The sequence below is a fragment of the Chamaea fasciata genome, unplaced genomic scaffold, assembly GCF_029207755.1.
Source record: "Chamaea fasciata isolate MVZ Bird 193981 ecotype frontalis unplaced genomic scaffold, bChaFas1.0.hap1 SCAF_1, whole genome shotgun sequence".
In the NCBI taxonomy this organism is placed as follows: domain Eukaryota; kingdom Metazoa; phylum Chordata; class Aves; order Passeriformes; family Sylviidae; genus Chamaea; species Chamaea fasciata.
The window spans coordinates 118,274,977-118,299,715 of NW_027094086.1; the positions used below are offsets into that span (position 1 = coordinate 118,274,977).

General features: G+C 41.1%; 1 protein-coding gene across 2 annotated transcripts in view; it reads right to left on the reverse strand.

Moving 5' to 3' along the window:
- Positions 1-866: 866 nt before the first annotated feature.
- The window catches only part of PLEKHA8 (pleckstrin homology domain containing A8), a 31,028-nt gene continuing 7,155 nt past the window's right edge, over positions 867-24,739 (reverse strand). The window contains exons 2-14 of one of the 2 annotated variants that reach the window (XM_066194988.1): positions 21,680-21,796; positions 20,891-21,046; positions 19,095-19,216; positions 17,545-17,703; positions 16,940-16,980; positions 16,053-16,210; positions 13,431-13,590; positions 12,940-13,025; positions 12,234-12,292; positions 10,832-10,962; positions 10,262-10,332; positions 8,939-9,000; positions 867-8,030 (exon numbers count right to left, since the gene is read on the reverse strand). In XM_066194988.1, coding sequence (XP_066051085.1) covers positions 7,833-8,030; positions 8,939-9,000; positions 10,262-10,332; positions 10,832-10,962; positions 12,234-12,292; positions 12,940-13,025; positions 13,431-13,590; positions 16,053-16,210; positions 16,940-16,980; positions 17,545-17,703; positions 19,095-19,216; positions 20,891-21,046; positions 21,680-21,796 — 1,520 coding nt within the window. In that variant the 3' untranslated portion in view covers positions 867-7,832. Of the gene's footprint in view, positions 8,031-8,262; positions 8,682-8,938; positions 9,001-10,261; positions 10,333-10,831; positions 10,963-12,233; positions 12,293-12,939; positions 13,026-13,430; positions 13,591-16,052; positions 16,211-16,939; positions 16,981-17,544; positions 17,704-19,094; positions 19,217-20,890; positions 21,047-21,679; positions 21,797-24,739 lie in introns of those variants that run through there. The other variant, XM_066194995.1, reaches the window with a different exon arrangement.

The following is a 24,739-nucleotide window of genomic DNA, read 5'->3' on the forward strand; positions in this document are numbered from 1 at the left end:
TGGATGTAGATTCCGGCAGGGACAAGAATTTAGCAGCCAGTATCACATCCCCTGACCTTTACTAACAAATATGGAAAACTGTCAAAGCTGGGGCTCTTTCTGCAGTTCATCTGGGATCCTGTCACAGCAACACATTTACTTTTCTATTCAGCAGAAGTTGCAGTGAGGTGACACTTGCCTGGGAGGTATCTTTTTGTGCATGGGATTTCTAATAGAACATGTCTGTGCGGTGCTCCTGGTCTGTGTTTGGCTGTTCAGAGGAGTGAGGTAGTTTGTTTCAATCAGGACTGGGCATGAGTTGTCAGCCTCCTCTGCAAACTCCTGGCCTTTGCAAGGATGATGCTCTGGGGCCAACTGCAATGAGAAGGATTCAGAATCTCCTGTATCCCGTGGGAGACAGCAGCTCTGGCTGAGCAGTGCTGCTGCAATGGGATATGTACACCCCATCCCACCCCTGCCACAGGGCTGGATAGGCACAGGCAAAGGCTCTTCTGCAGCTGAGAAAACGCCTCTGCCACAGCCCAGCTCTCTGCCCGGTTGTTTCATTTAACAGAGGGACTCACCCTTGCTAGAGACACATAACTGGGTATCACAGGTCTGCTGTTAGGTCCATACTGTCTTCAGATGGAGAAAGAAAAGGGAGAGGAAAGAGATATGCTCCACCACATTAAGGAGCACCACAGTCTATCTGCATCTCAAGATGACCACACAGGAGTTTCTGAAGTCTTTGAAATCTCTGTGGAAGAGATTCAAGTCCAAGGATAAATACATGTAATTTGAAAACACAAATTCCTCTCCCACTGCCCAGCTGGGTCTTGTAACTACAATCTTCACACATTTACACTGGCCAAGGACCCACAACCATGTGCCAGACACAGCTTTTATTCTCGCAGTCGAAACAGGCTTCATGTGTGCTAACATTCTTCATACAAAGATACATACAGGCAGTTTCTGACAACCAGAAACATACTGGTTTTGACTGTTCACACAGTACCCATAACAAATGGAGTCCTGAAGAGCACTTTAGGCCCTATACTGTAATAAAAGAAACAAAATCCATGCAAGCAGAAAACGAGATTTAAAAGCATGCTTATTTAAAATAAGTTTATTATAATGAAATAATATAAAAGTCTGTCAAAGTCTTAACAATGCTCCAAAGGAAGAGACAGATGCTGTATGATTTGAGAGATGATGCAGACTGGAAACTTCAGAGTATTTCAGACTGAACTACTTATGACAGCACAATTTGTGCAAAGCTTACACTGAGAGAGGTGATTTGGGGGGCACAAACAAGCCCTTGTAATTCAGTAAATTTAAAGTGTGAGGCAATATACCTTCACTTTGTCTTTAAATGTATTTCAGTATGTATATATTTTAGTGTGCAAAGTAAGGCTTACATTAAGCTTAGCTTGACATTGATAAAAATGTATGCCCAAAACTGGCTTGGAAAAAAGAAAATAGGAAACCAAAAAGCAAGCTGCCTTGGTTTTTAGTTTAACTACTGTATTCTGGAATGCAATTTACTCATTTAGTTTCAAGTAGACATAAATCTCAAACTTTCAACATGGCTTTAAATAAAGGAATCAATAACTTTTGGACCCCTTGAATGCTGAAATGCAAAAGAAAGTTGGTGTACTTAGTGTTAAGCAGAAACAAAGAAATTAAAACAAGGAAGTTTTGTATTTAAAAAATCCAGCTTTAGCACATCTGAAGTACGTGGGGGAGAAATCTTACACCAAGAATGGGATACTAAAAATGATGCTCTAAGACTGCATTTTGAAGAACTGCATGCCAGTGGGATGGTGCACACATGTGTAAGTGAAGCATATGCCTATGTCATAACTTCAAATCAAGTGGTTAAATCCTTGTGTCAACTGTGAGCAGGATCAGCTATGGCCTGGGTTTGCTCAGAGCCAGTAAGTGCACCATGATACCCCTCCTGCACGAGGGAGGTTTTCTATTGCTTAGAGCAAGAATAACTTTGCAGGGTTTGTTCACCAGGGGGCTACAGAAGGTAGCAACAAAGCATGAATTCAGTTATTTCCACACTGCTTTTCTGTTTTGTTATCTGTGCTACGCAGGCAAGAGAAGAGAAATAAGTAAAATAAAACAACAAAACCAAAAAACCTTGCACTTTCATTTCTGTTGAGGCAGAACACCCAAGTCTGAAATGTCCCAATTTACAATGCCTGCTAAAGAATTTCATTTCTGAATATCCAAGTTTGTATTTGCATGCCTTACAACACGTCCTGCTTTGCTCTGACAGCAACAGCTTTGATAGCAAAACAGATGACAATGGATAGAAAGGAAGGACCAAGTGGGGAAAAAGGTCAAGACAGACAGGTAGGAACATGCTAATGATCTTTCCTGGTGACTGAAAGGCAGTTTAAGCTTTCCTAAGTTTTCACAAAAGCTGAAGCGACAACAGTTAAAAGGTCCAGCATATGAACATATGTAGCACGGATTTCTATAATGGCCCATAGCCCTCCTTTGCCAAAGCAGGCTGCAAACACCTGGAGCAGGTTTTAGGCATACTTTTTATATGTCCAACCAACCAAACAACACTTTTCAAACTAGGAAAGATTTTAAAAGCAAACAGCTGTAACTGAAATCCTGATGATACTTTACAAAAAGCTTGTAAGTGAAGGTACATGGCTCTTAACTTTAAAATGCATCTGTTAAAAGGAGATCCACAGCACAACACAGTGTCAAGACAGGATGTTTCAATGACTTGTTATGTTTACACTAAAGCACTTGAGTATGCAGTTCATATTCTACAATTGTAATGTCACAGAACTCCAACATGGAACTGAGTATGGTGTCTTTAAATAGCAGAGGGGACTCCAGAACATAGCTTGTTAAAAAAATACAAAACACAAAATAAATAAAATAAATATAAGTGTCCAATTGCTAAGCAGAACTCGACTGAAATTCAGAGCTCTGAATGACATTATATAACAAAGATGTGATCATGATCTCTGTTCAAATATGATGACTGCAATTATTCAGTACTAGACAGCACTTCTATCAGATTGCTTTGGGATTTACCATGTCTCAGCAAGGATGCACACTGTATGGACACTGCATGGACACTGCCTGTCTCATATGCTGTATCAGAGTTCTACGCTCAGCTATACTAACTTCACAAAAAGCAGCCTTACTCCCCCTTAGGGTAAAGCTGTGATTACTCTTATTTCACCTTGGGTAAGTAAAATCCCTGAGAATATGCAACTGTTAGACATGGAAGGAAACAGCCAAAAGCATTTCTAAAGGAAAGGGATGCAAAACTTCAGACTAATACAATGTAAGAAACCAAAGCAGTTCATGTAAAGTATACAGAGCCAGGGTGCTGTTATTTGAGAGTCATGTGGATCTCTATCAGTGTGCAGGTCAGTTGTTCATAAATGGAAGCCAGTAAAAAAAAAAAAAAAACCACAACAAAGAAAACAACCCTAACTAATTAACAAACCAAACAAATGAAACAGAAAACACTGACCTTCTCTTCAATTCTAAATTTGAAGGCCAAGAGTTAGTTGCTTATTCTCTACAATTATTCTAATGAAATGCCACCCTCTCTGCTTGCCAAACTGCCATCACAGAAAAAGACAGTGAGTTGTCTATCAGTGCATTTGCTTCCACTTTGTCATCTGGTCTACTACATCCTGAGAGGTGTAACTTGGAGTTCAGCTCTGCAACATGCCACATGGGTTTCTTTCGCAGTAGTGGCTTGACTGCAAAGATAGCATTCAGAAGTCTTAGAAGTGCTTAACGCCCTGCAAGAGCAGCGCATGGTGAAGTGCAATTTTGAAGGCAAGGACACCTTGCTGAATTCCTTCTCTACCAGGCCCCCGTTTAACAACAAGCACAGAGGGGTCTCCCGAAGCCACAGTCTCCTAAAAACGTTCTCAAGCACCAATTCCAGAGTTCAGAAGAAACAGCTTTACACAGAAGAGCAAAATGAGAAAGTCTGCTCTGAGGCAGGACGCCACACCGAGTAGAGAATATGTAGTATGGAACACTCTCCCTGCTTGCTGGACAACAGAAGAATGGTAGAAGTTAGTAACTGGAGCTGGTGGCCCAATCAAGCTCCTCATTGCCTACAAAATAAAGCCTCCTGACTTTTTGAAACAAATTTTGCATCTGATGCACACCCAACAAACTAGTGGTTCTCCTTCTAGTTAAAAAACAAACCAAAACAAAACAGAAACCCCCAAAATACCTCTAAATACTCTGAGTTGAATATGCTTTCCTACTACTGGAAAAACTTAGAGCAAAAAGGAATTCAATTTTTTTTTCTGTGATCTGACAGAGTAATTTCTAGAGAAGAGGGATCTCTTCCTGGTCTTCCTATGACCTAGCTGATATTTTGTGGAAATGTGGTCTCCATGATCTTTCCAGATCATTCAGATAAAAACTGTTAACAGTGAAGTTTCCCACAGAACAGATGAAAACTGTGAGGAAACCACACAGGGTGGAAAGTTGGTTGTTCTTCTACAGGGGTGGTTTCTTTGGATTCATGCTTATAAGCAGCAGAAAACTGAATCCCAAAGGCTCTCAGCTTCATTTTTTAACACTGTGAGTAGTGAAATAATTGAACAGAGCTTTGGTCAAAAGTTTTGACTCTGTACTCACACATACACTACTGAATTTAAGAAAATCTACAAAACTAAACTCTGATTCTTTCGGATCCCTCTTGAGTATTTAGGAAGTACAGATAGATAAGACTCAGAGAAGACGACAGAGCAAGAAGTCACACTATTTAAACAGACTCTTGGGAATCTGGAGAGGTCCCAGCTGACTGAAAGCTGGCAAGCACTGTCCTGAATTTCAAGAAGGGGAAGAAGAAGGACCCTGGAAATTACAGGCCTGTCAGTCTCACTTCAGTGCCAGGTAGAATCATGGAAAGGATTATTCTGGGAGGTACTGAAAAACACCCGAAAGGGAACGCAGTCATTGGTCACAGCCAGCACAGCTTCATGAGAGGGAAGTCCTGCTTGTGGAAACTGATTTCCTTCTACAACAGGGTCACCCACTTAGTTGATCTAGGAAAGCCAGCTGATGTAATCTTTTCGGACACCAGCAACGCTTTCTGCACTGTCTCTCACAGTATCCTTCTGGACAAGATGTCCAGCACACAGCTCAATAACCACGTCAAATGATCAGTGAGCAACTGGCTCATGGGCTGGGCACAAAGGGTTGTAGTGATCCATCAGGCTGGTGCCCTGTCACTAGTGGAGTTCTACAAGGCTCCATCCTTGGCCCTGTGCTTTTCAACATCTTCATAAATGACCTGGACACAGGACTGGAAGGGATGCTAAGTAAGTTTGCCAACACCACCAAATTGGGAGGAGCAAACTGGGATTGCCTTGAGGACAGGGAGGCCCTGCATAGAGACCCCGACAAATCAGAGATGGGCAATCACCAAATACATGAAGTTTAGCAAAGCCAAGTGCCAGATCCTGAACCTGGGACAGGACGGACCTGGTTGTGTGCACAGACAGGAATTAGATGCTGGAGAGCAGCATTGTGGAGAGCTCAGAGGGTCTGAACTTTGGTTGATGGCAAATTGAATCTGAGTCAGCAGTGCCCTGGCAGCTGAGAGAGCCAACCCTGTCCTGGGGGAAAGGTCCAGCATCACCACCAGGGCAAGGGAGGGGATTGTCCTGCTCTGCTCTGGGGTGGCTTCACCTCGAGTGCTGGGGACAGTTTTGGGCACCACAACACAAAAAAGTTACTAAACTATTAGAGTGCCCAAAGGAGGACCACGAGGTTGGTGAAAGGTCTGGAGGGGAAGGGTTGGGAGGAGGTCACTTGGTCTGTTCGGCCTGGAGAAGAGGAGACTGAGGGGAGACCTTATTATGGTCTTCAACATCCTCACAAGGGGAAGCAGAGGAACAGACACTGAGCTCTTCACTCTCGTGACTAGTGACAGGACTCAAGGAAATTACATGAAGCCGAGGCGGGGAGGTTGAGGTTGGATACCAGGTAAAAGTTTTTCACCCAGAGGGTGATTGGACACTGGAACAGGCTCCCCAGGGAAACGGTCACAGCACCAAGCCTGTCTGAGTTCAAGTAGCTTTTGGACAATGCTCTCAGGCACATGGTGTGATTCTTGGGGTATCCTGTGCAGGGCCAGGAGTCGGACTTGATGATCCTGATCCCCTGGGTCTCTTCCAACACAGTATATTATATGACTCTATGAATGTCTAATTAGAGTCCTGGTATCTTTCTTTATACTGTAAGTTTGATCTTGGTCTTTTCTTCAAGTATCATATGCTTTTCTTAAAGCTCACAATGCTAGCTTCTTTAGAAAGGATCAAGTATTCAGTGTGCAGAAGCTCCTGTCACAGAGCAATGCAGGGCAGTAGGTCTGCAGTACATTCATTTTACTAACAACACTGGTTTTAGCCCAGCAAAAGCCAGGACTACTTCTGTGAGTATGGCAACACTGCCTTCTGTATCAATGAAAACTCAGTAATTCTATGTACCTCACTAGCACAGTCTTCTCGCCTCCTGCACATGAGTTAAACTCAGCTCTTTGTACAAAGCCATCTGAAGCCCTAGGTCAACACAGAGAGACCTGCTTATGCCTTGAATTGGAGCCAGTAAGCCAAAGCCTTCCGGTTGGTCATCAACACAACTAGAAATTTTGTCCCTAACCATATCACTAGCTAAAATGACTTTTTCATTATTTTTAATAGCAGCAATGCTAAGGAACATGTTTCTATCTGTATCAGCAAAATGGGAAAAAGGGGAAATCTTTCTTAATTTTTAGTCACTTCTAAATAATTTCAAAATTCAAGATTTGTAATTGGTCCCATGTTTAATAGCTCCATCACAAATTTTAGCTTCCTCTATATTTTACTCATTTCATGTCCACTTTCATGACATTTTGGCTCATAATGACAGTCTAGGAAGGATTTTAATGATATCTGCTTCTCAAACTGCTAGCTGTATGCAACTTAAAAGCAAGTATTACAGTTTTGCACAAATTTGATTCAAGAAACCCCTAAAACAGAAAAATCCTCCTAAACTTTAATAAGCCTGGATGATAGACGTGATCTTCAAATGCTTGTGTAAAGGACTGCTGAAATTAGCTGGGCTGAGTCGGTGCCAGCAGATTTGTGGTCCACCAGCAGGAGCTGGCAGGGAAGCCATAGCACATTCTGGGAGCTGGTCAGGGAACACAACAGCCTGTCTCGAAGGCTAGACCCTGGGGCCACTCAGACCACCAGCCACATATACCTGCGGTGAAGATCTCTTTAATATTTGGATTAAAAATACTTGTGTCATGCAAATATAGTATTTGCATTGAAGAGCTTCAACCCAAATTGAGGGACAAACTCACTGCATTATAAGCTGGTGTTTAGCTGTCCTTCTCTTCTGCTACCAGGGTAACAATAACTCTCTACTATCCACCTACACCATGGCAGGGAGTGGGAGAGTCAGAGGCAGCAGCACCTGCCTGGGTGCCATGTTGGTAACCCAAAAGCTCTGGTGCATGAGCAGGTCTCTCCTCAGGTACAGCAGCAAAGGCCAAATTCTGCTCTGTTACTTTTATGAGGTGAAGAGGAGGTGCACAGTCAGAAGAGAAACAGTCAAAAACATTCATCACAGACAGTTATGATCCAAAGAGACAGTACCTCTGCATTTAAATGCAACACAAGCATAATGAAAAGATAGAAATCACACATACCCTTCCCCCCAACCACTCAACACCCTTCCCACCTGAAAAGATACAATGAACAAAAATGATGTCCCAAAACCAAAATGGAAGAAATCTTTGTTAACAGACACAGTCCCTGAATTTTTCAGATGTGGTCTTGCTGTAGTCATACCACCTCATCTGACTCCAAACCATGTACTTCATAGAGAGTGTCCAAGATATTTAGCTGCTTTTCCATGGCTGGTAAGTAAATGTTGAGGTCCCTCTGCATTCCTTTGTAAAATGTTTCTTCCTGAGGATCACACTCATCTACAGACAGAGCTGCCACAAAATCTTCATACGTTGGAGCGGCCCTTAAAGCTAACTGGGAGAGGAAACAAAACCTTTAGACGTGCAACACAAAACGGGAAAAGAAATACAACTAAAGCCAGGAAAAACTTCTAAGACTTCCCTGTTTACACTTAGCTTCAATTTAATCATGTGTACATGCACATATTGAGAATTTAACTAGAAGGGAGGGTAACTTTTAAAAACATTCATTTTTTATTATTTTTGTGTAGATCCCCAGTTTAAGATATCTTCAGAGATGCCTGACTTTTAGACAGTGTCTGTGTACCACATTTTGTATAAATAAATTGAGCACATCAGAAACTAATTAACTACAAACCCCAAATAAAGTATCCTTTGTTAGGGGAGCTCCCAACCCAGTGTTACACATCATCACCAAATTCTCATCATGCTCTTTAGAAAGCTCTCTCCAACAATTCTGCTTCTCTCAGTCAAAGTCATGATGGCCTGGATGAGGTTCTCCTTTTTCCTTTTGTAATTTCAGTGATAATTTTCCAGTGACAGACACAAGGGGGAGCTGCCAGACCGGACGAAAAATTTTCTCTAGCCAGTATATTTTACTTCGACTCCACACACACTGCCTGAATGCTCACCATATTCAAAAAGAGATCAATCTTCAAAAAAGAAGCCTCAAGTCCTCCTTTCTTCATTTAACAGCTCTGCAAGACTGTGCTCAAAAGCACATAATTAAAAGACTGTGCATGCAACTGCAATCTGTCAGTTTCATCTATAGAAAGCAGGCTCCACCCTGAAAGTCCAGCACTAAACATAGTGAAAACCACAACCCTCACTTTAAAATAAGGTCTGGCAAAGGAACCTATTAATGTCAATACTCAGAATTTTAACACAGTTTATTAATTACACACAACATAAGATACATGAACATGACCCCCAGCTCTACCAGCAGCCAAGACAAACACTTACCGCAAAGACCCCGCGCACAACCCAACCATGGTGCTGCCGTAATGTCGTTCCATAAGCGTTGTCTTAAAGGAAAAACAAAAATAAAATCAAGAGAAAGATGTACGGCAGCTTTAAGTCTGCATCACAAAGAGAGCTCAGAGCTTAGAAATGACTACTCAAGGGTATATTCTTGCCACTCAATGCAAATAATGGCTGTTTCTGAGTACGGAAGTTATGACTGAAAGGAGATGACAGATTTGGGATTTCTGCACTGGGGTCTCAGCTCCGCTGTCAAATCTCCTTCAACTCATCCACGGCAAGTAAATGTTCCAACAGACAGGAAAGCTAATGTAAAGTCTAAGAAAATACTGTATGGAGTGAAACTCCAACAGTAAACCAAAGCTGCAGTGGTGGTACAGATACAGAAAAGCTTTTCAGGGGAAGAAAGGAAATGAAAAAGTAGAAAAACCCAGCAGCATGACTGCTGCAGACACAGAGCAATTCAAGGAGTAGCTCAGGATGAAGCCTTCAGACTCAGAAGGTCAAATAAATGCCTAAACACTTTCCATGGTGTTTAACACCCATATCTGGCAGCAATATATTTACAGCCTCGCTTCCAAGAGCTGCTACATACTTCAGTGTAGTAGTTCTTTTTACTAATCCTCTAAGGCAACTGCTTTGCTGTGTAAAAGAAGATAAAATAAAAAGCTTTAAAAAAAGCTGATTCAAAGTTGGTTTAAAGGATTATTACAACATTATACAGCATGCATACAGAGAGGGTCTTGCCCAGGAGTAACCTAGTCAAGTCTAAGGGGGATCTGTATTTTGTTTAGTACTTGCTGTGGCCAGTAGCCTGACAAAGAAAGTGCCAGAAATTGTGCACTCAGAAAAAATCCTTCTTTGTTACAACCTCCCTTCCAAATGATGCAGGCAATTCACAGCTATATTGGCAGAGAGGTGATTTCAAAGAATGATGGCCAATCACACAAGGAATTAGAAAACTAACAAAACAGCAATTATACATTTGGGAGTGCTCTCACTGCAAACTAATAGAAGAAATTTGAATGAGTCAAAGCACTTGTTTCCCTAAGACACAGCTGTCTCCTCTGCCAAAAGTATGCCAATTAAAGGAATCTTTATTTGGTAATGAATCAACATTTATCAGTTATCTAGTAACCCATCTCAAGACAGCCATTTTAAAAAACTACAGTTTTCAAAAATGTTATGTCTTAGAGATCACTTGCCTCATCAGTCACTGAAGAAGACAAAGGTTCTAAACAAAGAGGAAAGCAGCCAAGTATGTAAATCTAGAAGCACATGAAGAATGAAGCAATTGGCACTTACTTAGAGCTGTTTGGATATTCTTTTCCCCATTCTTCACTTCCGTCAAAAACCCTTTCAAGAACTTTAAACCTCTGCCAGGATGAACCCATGAAATAAAAAGAAACAATGTTTATAAGAAAGTAACCCAAAGTATAACAAAGCCCCCAAACTTGCAATATAACTCCACAGTGCACTAAAACTCAGAATTAAGGAGCCAATTTCAATCTGAACAAAATTGCAGCAACCTCCTCCAGCCTCTCTCCCAGACCAAGCGAAAAACACTTTGCTAAACATTTCTGCTGCAGCTTGAAATCATCTGCTCTGCCCTAGCCAAGTAGGATCGGTCAGTCATTCACTGTAGCTTCACTTATACAGAAAAAAAGTTTGCCTGAAACGTTTTTTTTCAGGCCTTTTGACAAAGTTGCGGTGATACAACCACAGACAGCACTTTAATGTTGAAGCTGGCCAGTTCAGATTGATGGAGCCTGTAGGAAGTACCCAGCCTGCTCCATGTACATAATAAGGCTGCACTGGTGAAAGGTCCCTCATTGCAGCAGCAGTTAACAGTGAAGGCAGAGAGAAGGCCATTACCTTTTCAGCCACAGAAGAGCCTCTGTAGCAGAGTTTCTAACTTGTGCTACACCTGTGTTCACTTCATGGAGCACGATCTTCTGAAGGGTATCAAACTCTTCTTTGTTGGTTATAAATTTCTGGTTTATTTTCTGGAAAGAAGGTAATAGGCAAAGCTTTAAGACCCAACAGGGACCTATAAATACCACCAATGGGTATTTATAGGACTCAATAGGTATTTACCAGGACTCTTCCCTGCTAAGAGATACTACAGATTCCCAAGGACGTCACACGCTACCCATGCCGTGGCTGCTCTGCCATGCTGGGCATGCCATCCCAGGGTACACCCCACACATCTGGCTGATATAACCAAAATAAAGCATCTCAGTCAAAAATTTACCTGGGACCTACTATTTCTGTCCAACAAAATACTTGAGGTTCCCATGACATCTTCCCCACTGGAGGAAAGGAGTTAATTCAAACTGCTCTTCAAGCAAAGTCCCATTTGCCCAGAGCTTCAACTACAAGTAAAATTTACCTTCTGACCACTGCAAACTCTCAACATTACACTTATCAGTGCTCAGCATGCCTAGGGAATTCCAAAGTCTCTATACACAACTTGTCACGCAAACAAAAGAGACAATATATAAGGGGCAGACAGATTTTTCTTCCACATTAAAGGAGTAGCTATCACTTGACAATAAATAGTCTATGTTTTAGGTTTTTAAATAGCATTCTTTTCTCTTGCTATCTGAAGTCTTCCAGTGGGTATCTTCTATAAGATAAGCAATCAAACAAGTCTGACTGTATACAATATTCCTTAGCATACATTCATACACTATGTTTTGCTTTTATTTTTTTTTTTCTTGAAAGAAAATGCTACAAAAAGTCTTGCTATGAACACATTTTGTCTCATAAGCACTATTTCAAAGGTTCTTCAGAAGGTATTTGAAGCTGGAAGAAGTTCCAGTACAAGAACCAAGTCTGCATGGTCTGCCCCAGACTGCTGAGACACTGCTTCTTAGAGCATTAACTTCCTCCTACTTGATTCAGCAAAGGGGTTTTCCCCCCACCCCCTCCATCTGTTTTACAGGTTAAAGTCAACATTGCTAACACCATATCATGACTTATAACCTACACAGCTCAGAATCAAAGTCATATTCCTTAGGTGTAACAGATGTTTTACTTGGCAGTCAATCAAGTATTTTATAAGTTTGCACACAACTGGATTTATTAAACACAGCACATACTGTCAGAACAGAATTAGGGGCACTTCAGTGCATTAATCTGACAGATGGTAGCATTATCAAATATTAAATAACCTTTCAGTATTGACTCCTACCACAAACATTCTTGAGCACCAGTGTCTAAAGTAGGTATTTTGTTTAAAAAACTAAAATCAGTGCTAGAAATAAATTGTTACCTTGATGTTGCCTACAAAATCCATTTTAACTGGAGCAAAAACAGTTGGTCCCAGCTTGTCTAGGAGAAAAAAATTAAAGCCGTATTTTAAAACTGTCTTTTTCCAGTTCTCATGTTTTAGTAAGAAATAATTTCATTTCCTCATTTAACAATCCTTCTAAATAGCAAGAAAATACTAATTGAATGGAAAACTGTTTTTTTTCTCTGGTATAGAACCAACTCATCCCAGTTGCTACAAGTGTTAAAACCCACTCTGACCTACAGTTCAAAGTCTTCAAAGGGCCACATGCTCACAGGGCCACCACATCCACTAGATGCAGGGGTCAAGCCGGTGGGGGGCTGTGCTAGGTGAAGATCAAAGTCATAGGAAAAATCAAATAGAGAGTACAGCTGATGGTGTGCTGCCAGCTGCACTAGACTGTACACCTATGCACATATGCTGCTTTTTTTGAGGGAGAGAAATCACTGTTCCATACAGACACCTAGATTGCCAAACAGCTTATATGTGGGGCCCATCTAAATGAGACTGCATCCTCTTTAAAGCAAAGGGGTAAGAAACATGTTCTGTTACCAGTCAAACTGATTCTGCCCAAACTGGTTTTACTGTATCACTTTAGTGAAGAAACGAATTTTCCAACCCAACTGCTTCACCTTTGCCTGCTGCTAGCAAGCAGTCAGAAGGAGACAGAAGAAAAGAAGCTGCTTACCCAGAACAGGCACAATTGCATAACACGACTCCAGGAACTCCTCTGTTGGTATGCCCTCCTCCTCCCGAAGCTCAATATCACTGAACCTGGTGTCCACAACAAGCAGAAAATATTGTTACCTTAACAATTCTTTTTATGTAACTTCCACAAGCAAAATTAGATTTCCTGTCCAAGTTATTTGCATAGAGGTAAAATTTATAGACATGAAACCACCAACGTGGGCTTTGTTTTACTAGGTTAAAGTGACTGCAGAGAACACACATTGGGTGGTGTGCAAGTAAGGCCTGCAATTACAAACAAAGAAAAACCTCCTACTTCACTCTGTACAGCTGATTTTACAAAAGATATCTTCTTCCAATTACTGTGATGCAGGAAGTCTTGTTAAATAATCTCAGTAAATACAGCTTTACAGACAGAAAAGTCTTAAAAATAAGTCAATTAAAGGCTTAACATTAAGTTGCAATAATCCTTTTAATTGAAATCTGTACTACCTATTGCTCATGACACTGAAGAAGGTAGGAGAATCATTTTCATTTCTTTCTTCCTCACACAGAGTCAATCCACTTAAAGAATTTGTTTCCAACTGCAGCAACTTGTGGGCATCACAGCTTTCTACAGTTTGCAGCTTGTCCTCTCCATTATCTTTAATGCCTAACATTTACAGGAAACAAAAGAAAAATTAAAAAAAGAGAACATTTACGTACACATATTCTTTTTCATCAATATGCCTTTCTATTTGAAGGAAAGCACTTGGATATCTGGATAATGCAAGTTTAAAAGCATCCCTGCCAGCACCACTACTCTCATTGCAGGTTTGGTAGGTGCTCAGACCACATTGCTATCAGTCATTTCTTCTAATCAGACAGACCAAGGCTGCAGTACAGGTGAGCCACACAGCCTCAGCAAGGACAGTCTTGTGAGAAAGAGGAGCACTGAAGAAGCAATTTGGTGCAGCAGGGAATTGACTCATATCCTTGAAAGGAAGATTACTTCTCACATGGTTGTAGCTTTCCCAGTGTTGTTGAAGTGCCACACTGCATTTTCAAAAGCAGAAGAATAATAGCAACATGTTTACTCCTTCTGATAGGTAAGCAAACTGGCTGTTTAGATGGACACTTGTGTGGTATCAAAGGCTGCTATGTTCCCCCTGATTTCTATAAGTATCTTTGAAGTTTCCCTGAAAAAGATCCAGGTACATCTTCCCCACTGTAGTCTATTTTTTTTCTTCTTTGGGGCCAAGTACATCTGTTTCACATACAGCACAAGGAAGACAAAGGAAAGAAAAAATCTTTCACAGACATCTCATACATGGTAAGACCTTCTGACCTCATGGAGAACTTTAGAGAAAAAGTAAAGAAGCAAAAATGATTCACAGCATCTGCATCATACAAGCCATAGCTACAGCACATCTTGCTGCCAGACTGTCAAACTAGCATCCAGGATTTCCCAGGGAACCTGTCTTTCCAGGAAAGGAATACTTTCAAGCGTCAGTGAGCATTAGAGAAAGACCTGAAGTGGAACTGAGCTTCAAGCTGCAAGGAACTCTCTACCTCGAAGTGACAACTGAAAGCAGGCTTACAGCAGTCCCTATTAGTCGCAGAACCACTGAACAAACCTGGTGCTGGGTGAAAAGAAAACCCCTCCTACCCAGACCAGTCATTCTCCTTGAGGCAGAATAAAAATGGCCTCAGACATCAGCGTCTCTGCCAAGGAATGACAGAGGTTTGAGTGATGCCACTGCTCTGTCCTTCACCAAGCCACTCAGGCTGGGGAGTAGGGAAACAGCCCAAGTCTGCAGTGACCCTGTAGGAGTGCTATGCAAAAAACCTGAGTCCTCTGAAATTTCAAATTCAAACACTGTAAGCCCTAAAGGACAGAGAAATTTGCTATGGGAGTTAAGTGCTCAAGCACTTTTAAAGACTGACTGCTCTTAAGAAAGGGGAGAGGGAAGGAAAAGTATCTAAGACAGGGAAGAGCTCTTGGGGTCAGAGGGAGCACCCAGCTACAGCCATCAGCCAGACAAAGCCCATGGGCTGGCCGGCTCAGCCCACCCTCTGTGGATGGCCCTGCACATCCTAACTCCACCCCATATTGACAGCAAAACTCTGCGGCTCAAATGTGTGTACCCAACAGGGAGTAGTAGCCTTTTCTCTTTTGTACACAGGAACCAGAGTAGCTAAATGATACCAACAACTTGAATTAGTTTCATGTCCTTGCTTTAGTGTTGTTTTATCGATATTATGCTAAATGGGGTCATGTGTGTGTTATTCTGCAGAGACTTGCCACATTACATAGTACCAACCCCAAAAATGGGAAAAACTCCAAAAAGAACCCATACGGGCAAAATCCCTATCATCATTAACTTGGATTTAAAAACTTCTGCTGACTCACTGACTGCATATTTATGTCTTGGAATAACAGCCAGGTAGAGAAAGCCACTGTTCAAGAAGAGTACAGTCCATTCAACAGGATGTGCAAAAATCATGTTACATGAATAGTTATCCAAATTAAGTTCAGCAGCCCGTAACAATATAACCATATCGGAGGGAATTTTATACTGAATTAGTTCAACAGTATTTCACTGAAGTCACACACAAGTCTAAGTTTGATGCTATGGCTAAGATAAAGGAAGAAATAGGATGCTTTCTAGGATGCTCTTAGTTGCAGAAAAAGGGTGATTTTTCTGTAAACATTTTTCAGAGCAATCAAGAGTTACTAAAAGTTCCAGCCCTCAGACAGGCACACAAAGCTTCCACAGCCCCTTCTGACACCGCAGCCCTGTGTACTAGCAGGGAATAAAGTGTCTGCCCACAGTGCCCAGAGAGCACAAGCTCTGCCAGGCTGTTTTGTTACACATGTCAATCTGCACCTGGAGGGCCTCAACTTGTCCAAAAACAAATTTTTGATTTCCTTCTCCATTCAGTCCCAAGTTAGCCATCAACAAAGGCAGCAGGAGCTATGCTGAGAAACTTGGAAGGGGCAGTATCAGACTGAAAGATTGATATTCCCTCTCCTGGGGGTCAGGGATCAGCAGTCTCACAAGGAGCCTACACCTTCCTTAATTTACAGCTATAGAATAATCATTCTGGACAAAAGACTGTGCATATACTTACCTGCCAAATCCTTTGCTACGTGATCTTCAACATAAACATCACCAGTCCCCTCATTCGTTTCCAAGTTTAAACTTCCCATATTTTTAATAACTGCTTGCTCTTGATGGTTAATTTCTGCTTTTACACAGCCATTTTCACAGGGGTTCAATTCCACCTGCCTGAAGAAAGGGAAAGAATAATATTTAGTGCATAAAGCATTGCTTGGTAAGCTTCTTCCTGTGAACACACAAATAACAAGAGAAAAATAGTTGACAGAAGTTACAGGCTGTCACAGCCTGCTCTGAGCAAAGAACTTGTCTAAAAAAATAACAAGAATGAGGCAGCTCTTTGCAGCAAAGAAGATTAAAGACTCAACCTCAGCTCGCAGAGTTCAAGTTTAATCACAATGATCTTTATTGAAAAGGTACATAATCAAAAAAATACGATTACAGAAAAGAAAATTGCAGGCAGGTATTGTAACTTCTAGAAAATCCCCTCATTAGTACTTTAAAAAATACTAATGATTTTAGTAATGATTAATTAATGCTATTAATTAATACTAATCCTTGCGACCTACACCAGGAATCAGTCTGCTCACTATCAGTGATTTTTATGAGTTTACAGAGTGGAATCTAAAATGCAGCAAGGAGCACTGAAGTGGGAGAGAGTTGGCCAGTGATTGAACAGTAAGACACCAAGTGGACTGCAGAGAAAAATGAAAGGGAAAGGGCTGACACAGAAGAGACATGAAGTGGGATGAGTCAGATCCCTTCTGTTTCACCTGCTCCAAAGCAGGCATCTCAGAGCAATACAATTCTGCCTGTGTCCAGTAAGAGTAGAGTAGCAATAAGGAAAGAACAGCCAAACACAGATTAGAAAGAGATTGACAGTAAAGACTTCTGTTATACCTTTCTGTTGAGGTGTGACTGGACAAGACAGAGTGCTTTACCTGAAAGATATGGAGGGGGGAGAATACTGTTTAAAGCAAGAAGACTTTATCAAGCTTCTCAAACTTCACATTTTATTAAACACAAGTTGGAGTCAGCAAAAAATCCCTCCCTCATTCTCTGACCTGTAGGTGGTATACAGACAAATGTGAAAATGGTGCTACATTATCACACCATTACAATATCATAAAGAAAAAAAAGAAAAAGGAAAAGAAAGAAAATCAGAAAATTTATTTCAGAAGATAGTTAGCAAGTGTCAAGTGAGACACCACACAGCATATGGAAAAGAAATAAAGCAGTGAGTTTCCTTTGCAATGTTTTCTTCACTTAATAAAAAAAAGTTTTAAAAAAAACCAGAAGAAATATGAGGCTAGATATGGTGAAACAATCTCATTTCTCAGATGCAGTCATGCATCTACCTTCCTACACAGATCTTAACTTCCTGTTTGCCAGAGATACCCCAGTTTTCCATATGTAGTTATGGATCCAGGATTCAAGAAAGTGACTTTTGACAAAAGGACCCCTTAGCATCCCTGCCAAGGTTGAGAGACAATACTGGCCATTACCTTGCTTGTTCTGAGAACTGCTAAATTTGGAGATCCAGGTGGGGTCTGATGCAATAACTCAGAAGTGAAGGCAGTATTTGCAATCTGCATACATTCTTCAAGAGTCTTCAGGAAAGTGTCACAGGTTGATTTCAACAGAGCTCCCATATCAATCTCACTCTGTGGGAAGAAATCAATTGGAAGAAATGGACTCACCACAGAAGATCAATTTGGAGCAAATAATGCCTGCAAAGCCCACAGCTGCTACAGTTGTGATTTTTGGTTAACATGAATAAAAATTCACTGTGTCAGCTGCTCAGAGAACTGGCATCACATATTACTGTGGCTACATCTTCTCGCAGTATTACCACTCTTGTCAGCCTCTCAGTACAAGAAGCTTAGTATGCTCATGTTTTGAAATCAATGCCTCTTAGTTACTTATCTTATTGGTGTTAGAAGTGCATGAAATACTAAGCCTGAATGTATTCAACAACGGCACCCCAGGAAACACCACTGACAGGAGACAATAAATTAAACAGATGCCAAATGATCTGCAGATAATCATTTCAAAAAGCCCATGAACAAAAAAATATTGCAAATGACAAAAATGCAGAATGAGGTATCACATTATCTCTTCATCTCAGTAGAGCGAGTTATTGTTGCTGAAATGCTTTTAGCAATAAATCTTTGCAGTTAAATGCCAGTAAGATCAGGGAAAGAGAGTCTTCCCTCAGATGCATGAAATATGAGCAGGATAAACAGCACACTGCAGGTCAACACCTGTGAGTTGCAAGTTCTAACAGTGCCTTTCAATCATTTGTACACCACATCACGCTTCTGCACTGTCTTTTAATTAACTCTAAACAGTTTGTCAGGTATCTTTACAGAGATGGTTCAGACATATCAACCTTCAGGTGTTTTGCCTGCTTGTTCTGCACCTGAGGACCCATCTCTCCAGTGGGAGGCATCCTGGAACTCCTCACCGGCTTCTCTAGCAAAGGAAGTGCATCCTTTTTCACACATTTCTCTCTCAAAGCAAGGGGCAGACCACTGTCTTTAGGAGATCCCTCTTAAATGAGGCCTCTTTGGTCAGAAAGATTTGCAAGGTTTGAAACTTTAACTAAAGTGAGGCTAACCAAACAGTTTTTTATGTTACTTTCACTCTTTTTTTGTGGTCTGCAACATCTCTTGACCTTTATATGGTTTTGGATGCATTTTGCTGAGCAGGATATTAACAACTCAGGCAGAAGAATGTGTGGTTCATGCAAATTATCTTTTTATAAAAGATCCTTTGCTTTTTTTGATCCACTGTAAACACAAGATCACATACAGAGGTGTTACTGTCTAGATCACGGGTATCAGATCTCACCTCATTACTTGCTAGCCCAACAAAGGGCAAGGCATTTGCAACAATATAGGAATACTCCATTTAAACAAGAACTGTTGTGTGAGCACTTTATTTCCCTCAGGTTTTCTGCAGAAGGAGGTTGCAACATTAAGTAACTGTGAGTGAATACTACATTGGCTACTCAGAAAAGCTGATGTGGTCTAAAGCAAAAATAGAGCTGTACCTCTGGTTCTGACACAGAAATGCTGGCTTCCTTTGTTTTATGCACTTGCTGAACAAGGAGGTTACAGTACAGTCTAAGTTCAGACATTTTAGTCTTCAAGGCTTCTGTGTTTTCAGTGAACTCTAAAATTTAAACAAAAGGAAAGTTAAATTTACTGTATCCAATGCAAGGCAAGTACACAACATTTGGTCTTAGCAGACCTTTTAAACAGGACAAAAGCCCTACATATAATATTCTTTGTTTTCATAAAGTAGTTTAAGGTGCAAGCAATACTGTTGTTTAGATAGGGTTTTAGGTAGAAAACACTGAACATAAAAGATGCATTCTGTCCAAAAGAAAGGGATTAATTTAATATAGATATCCTGGGGTTTGAAGACATCTTTGGAGATCAGCTAGTCCTACACCGCTGTTCATGGAGGGTCAGAGCAAATTACTCAGGTCTATTCAGGTTTTGAACAATGCCAAGAATGGAGACTACACAACTTCTTTTGTGCAGTCTATCAGTGCTTCCTCATCTTCACCACGTAAACATTTTTGCTTACATTTCAACTGAGTTAATTGTACCAAAATCCATGCATATTTTCTCTTGTTCATTCACTGAAAAGACTCTGGCTTCATCTTTTTTATGCTCTCGCACTAGATACATCCTTTAATCATCTTAGCAGCCCTTTGCTGGACTCACTCCAGTGTGTCCATATGTTTCTTGTACTGAGAAACAGAGAGTGCAGAACTGAGAAGACTAATCCAGATAAGATTAACAGTCATTCTGAAGTTTTTCAGAAGTAATGTTTTTGATATTAGGGTCCCTGAATTATAAAATAAATTGTCTGTTAGTAAGACTAAGGTGTTTTAGTTCTGCAAATACATCACTAGCTTTTCACCCTGTGCTGCTACATGTCATTTTAGAGATATAACTTTGTTCTGCTTCTAGGGACTGCGCATCAGATCCCCACCTGGTGAAGGATGCTACAGTGGCATCTTCTGCTCAGTTGTGACTCAGTTTGAAACAGTAGATGCAAAGCCTGGCGATAACACACATTAGGCTAAAGAGAAGAAGTAAATCTTCACCCCAGGGCAAGAAGTGTTTGCCACCCCCTGCATTTGCTCAGGACATTAATAATTTGCTGTTTTCCCATCTTCTGAACTGTCACTGTAACAAGGTTAAAGCATGAGGCCTCACAATGTTCTATGACTAATGCCACACTTGTAAGCAAGAGGAGTTTTCACTGGGGAGGGAAAGTGAGATTGCTGGTAAAAGCAAAGTGGTAAGTGAATTAATTTTCATAGCCTGACCTGATCAGATTTACGTTTCTGAATACTAATAAATTTGGAACCCAGTGCAAACCTTTTCTTAACTGCTGAGGCATTTTGAAGGGCAGAAGCCAGCCCAATTAGAACATGGAAGGAAAGGGTGTGAGGAACTCCAAACCTGAAGAGGCACTGGTGTGAAAGGCTGGGTCATCATATTCAGGCAGCTGTACAATGTGGGGGTCTTACATTCTTGTACAGTCTGCATCACAGTGACCTATTTACTCACTGTACTTACAGAACACACCAGCACATGGTTTTCAAATTATTTTTATATAGTGTATTTTAAGAAAAAACCCAAAGTTTTCAAATCCCTGCCCTGAGAATTAATACCTGAAATTTCTAGTTAAAATTCCTACATGTCTTAGCTTTTAGCAGCACCAAAGATCTGAAGCACAGGCTGGACACTGAAGTTGTATGTACATGCACTAGGGAAAGCATGGGGAAATATAAAGCAAACATTATGTGGAGCAAAAGGGTGTTCTTGCCTTTTTCCTTCTGTGTCCTGCTGTCAGTCAGACAGGCTTTGGCAGTTCCTAGAGCAACCAGCCACTTTTGCCTTTCAACTGCATTTCTTGCCTTCAGATAGAAGTACTGCTCCCCTGGGATAATCAGGTCCATTCGTGTGTTATCTGCAGGATGAACTGAAAGCAACACAGACTTCAGACCAACCCCTGGCCCTTCCCAGCCCAACCAAACACCCCAAAAGATCTATCAGGTGGCAGGTCAAACAGCAATAAAGGGGAGGAATCTATGGTCCTGACTTCCCCCACTGCCATTTTGTGACTTCTCTTCTGAGTTAGGGAATGGACAGGACACAGATGTGTACGGCTATGTAAGACAGTTTTGTGATCAGTATAATCTGAGAGGCATTATGGAAAGAGCATCCTTTTCTGGCAAGCCACTCTTTCCAGCCCTTAACTGAACCTCAAAAATGTGGCAATATGACTGAGCAGACCTAGTACTGAAGTTTTTCATTCATGCTTCTAGCTTCAGCTCTGTGCTCAAAAGGAGTCATTTAAAGCTGTGTGATGCTCTACCATAGCTCATGAAAAAGTGACCCATCTGCACATAGAATATCCTTGATATTAGAGGCTTGCAGTTCTCTCAACCTTCTCAAAATACTATCGTATAAAAACTCACACTTAGATCAAGTTACTGCAAATACATACCAGAGAAATCAAGCTGCCAAATAGCTCTTGTCACCTGAAATCTCATCTTGAATGCAACATTATTGGAAAACTTCATGCAGCTGAGTGTTACTGTATCTTAGTTACCTTGAATTTCACAAACAGCCATTTGGATGCTTCCTTTACAACCCTTCCAGGCATCTTCCTGAGAGTCATAATAGGACAGGATGCCACCACAGAGAAGGAACCACCGAGGCTGCCAGCCTGAAAAACAAAACTGCATTTCTCAGTTACGCCTCTCCCTGCAATTCCACCATCTCTCTCACTTGAGACTTGCTGCAAAATATGGTCCCAAAGATTCTCAGTCCCCCTGGAAAACGAAAACCTTTGAAGTACTAAGATTTGTGGACAGACCTGGATGTTGTACACCTCAAGCCCTGCCTGTTGGCACCTACATGTCTGCTCCGCACACAGCTGGACTGCAGCAGCGTGTGTCTTGAGATGCCATATGTCATTTTCAGTAGTTTTGCTAACACAGCATCACTGACTCACTCCCTCTTCCAAAACCACCTTCTCAGTTCACCACCCCTCAATTCCTTCCACCACTCCTCAACCCACCTCTTCACACTTCCCAAAAGCCATCCCTGCTGTCTTGCCTTACAAGTCTTCCTCCCTTGAAGGAAGAGCTAGCCAGGTTATCTTGAAAAACAACGTGTAAGAATCTCTTAAAAATCAACAGAGGAACAGAGGCGGATCTGTTGATTTCTGAACACCACCTTTGAGTGAAGCAGTTTTGAACAGCTCTTGAAACTCCTTGCGCTGCCCACATAAAACATAGTCTTGAATTACTGACCTGCACTTTGGGGTACCTTCCCAGAGAAGAACCAAAACACAAGGCTAGACCCACACCAGTGGTTCTGGGTACACTTTTGCCCACTTTGCTGCCCAACTTCAGAAGTAAATTATCCTTTTTTTCTACTTTTGGAAGCACTACAGCAGTAGGAAAAGATAGAACCAAACACGACCCGACAGCCACCGTTTATGTCTAATTAAAAACTACAAGCTCATTAACTTAAGAAGAAATGAGGCAGCAACGTCACTGGAGGAAAGCAGCTTTCATTACTGAGCTGCAACAAGCTTCCCTGGCCAGCTCCGATGGATTGAGATTCTGACACTCCCATACTGTGCCAGCAAACCATCTCTGGAAGGAGCACTTGGACAGGACCGTGCGGGCCGCATGGCTCTTAGATATTTTGGCAGAGGGTCTTCACTTCTGCTGCCCCCTGCACCAGGGCTCTGCCAACCAGCACTGTGCTGCAGGAGACCAGACTGGGCTTGGACTCACATCACACTGGATGCTCCTTTCCAGCTAGAAACTGGTCCCTTAGACTACTGCTGAAACCAACCACAATACAGTTTAAGATTAGAAAGGCCTAAAGCCTCAGGCTAACAGCAGGAGTATGGTCTGGCTTCCCCCCGCCCCCCTGCCCTTTTAATTTTTTTTAGTCAATACCACTGTATTCAGTCCAACTCAGTTTATAGATTGCTGAACCCTGTGTGGTAGCTGGAAAACAAATTAAACATAAATATTATTTCATTCCCTTCCAGATCTATTCCATTATTTCCTAGGAGAATATAAAAATATCAAAAATCTAAAGTATTCTCAACACTTCTTTACTTTATATGAAAGGGGGGAAAAAACCACAAGAATGAGAATTAAAAAAAAAAAAAAAAAAAAAAAAGAAATCAGCAAGACTGCTTTCTATTTGTCTTGCCTCCAAAATAAAGAAACTATCCTAAAAGTCACTATTGATATGTGGGAACTCACAAAAAAAGGAAGTGATTGTTCAGCAGAGAGAAGCAGTTAATTGCTTCAGACACTCAATGGAACAGAACCAATTCTTGAAATAATGCACAGTGCCACAGTCAATACAAGCCTCTAATTCAGTCTGGAGCTCCTGCTGCTGCATATGAATCATTTCAGCCATGGTCCTACAGCTTACAATTGCAGCTGATGCTCAACCAAATTGCATCCCATCAATCAAAGGCTGTGCAATCAATTAGCCAACATACAAATCACCCTGCTTCCATCACTTTGGAGGCTGGTTAAAAGTATGTTATGAATCAATATATTTTTTGAGCCTTTTATTTGGTTGGTTTTCTTGGTTCTGGGTCTTGGGGTTTTTTTGTGGGGAGCAGAGCAACTATCTGTATTCCTTTGCAGAAGCCAACTCCTCTTTAATTATTAGACATGTATTAAAAAGACTGTGATAGACAATTTTTACCTAGGACAATAAATATTTTCACAACAGAATTGTTACACTAATAAAACCACATTTTTGTAAAAGGAAAACAATTAAAAAAAACAACCCAACTCTCACAGCAGGGTTCTGCCTGAAGATGCACTAACCACCTGGTACTCACTGACACTGAGTCAGCAGCCAGGGGAAGGTTATCCTAAACAACCAGCTAAAAATAGCACGTGGCTGACAAATCATGGGCACTGCACAGGGATAGAGTCTTTAATTACAGAAGCTTCACTTCGGCAGACAAGTGAAGAACAGAGGAAAGAAAAAACAAAACAAAAATCAAAGCAGCAAAAAGATACTAAGGCACTTCCAAGAACACAAGTCTTGGGTTTATTCAGTGTTATTTTCCTCTCATAATTTGCCATAGGAATACTGCAATTTTTGGAACTGAGCATTCAGATTTCACCAGATATGGAAAGATAAAGCTGAACCTTTTAAGGTCTTACTGGTGCCAGCATTAACACAACTTTGATAAAGAATTCAAGTCCATTATACTGGTGGTGCACAGGCAGGAAAAAATACAGCTTGTACATCCAGCATCTCATTTTAGAGGCACAGTACCATTATCAGTAAAAATTGACCTTGGTGGGAAAACTATGTATAAAAAATCCCCAATAAAGCACAAAGCACGATAAAAAGTGATCAGCAGCTTAAGGTGTCAGCCATAGAAGAGAGTGAAGACATTCCAGACGACCTAACAGGCACTGGTTGAAGTACATATCACACTCCTGTGAGAAACTTACAGTTAGTGCCTGCAGGACCTGGAAGATCTGATATTGTCCACTACAAAAGCAGATATTTAAGCAGTCTGTGCTTGTTAAGCATTCATTACTTCTCGAGAAGTTTCCACAGAAAAAAAGATTTGCCTACTTCCACCGTTACACTTCAGGAAATCTGG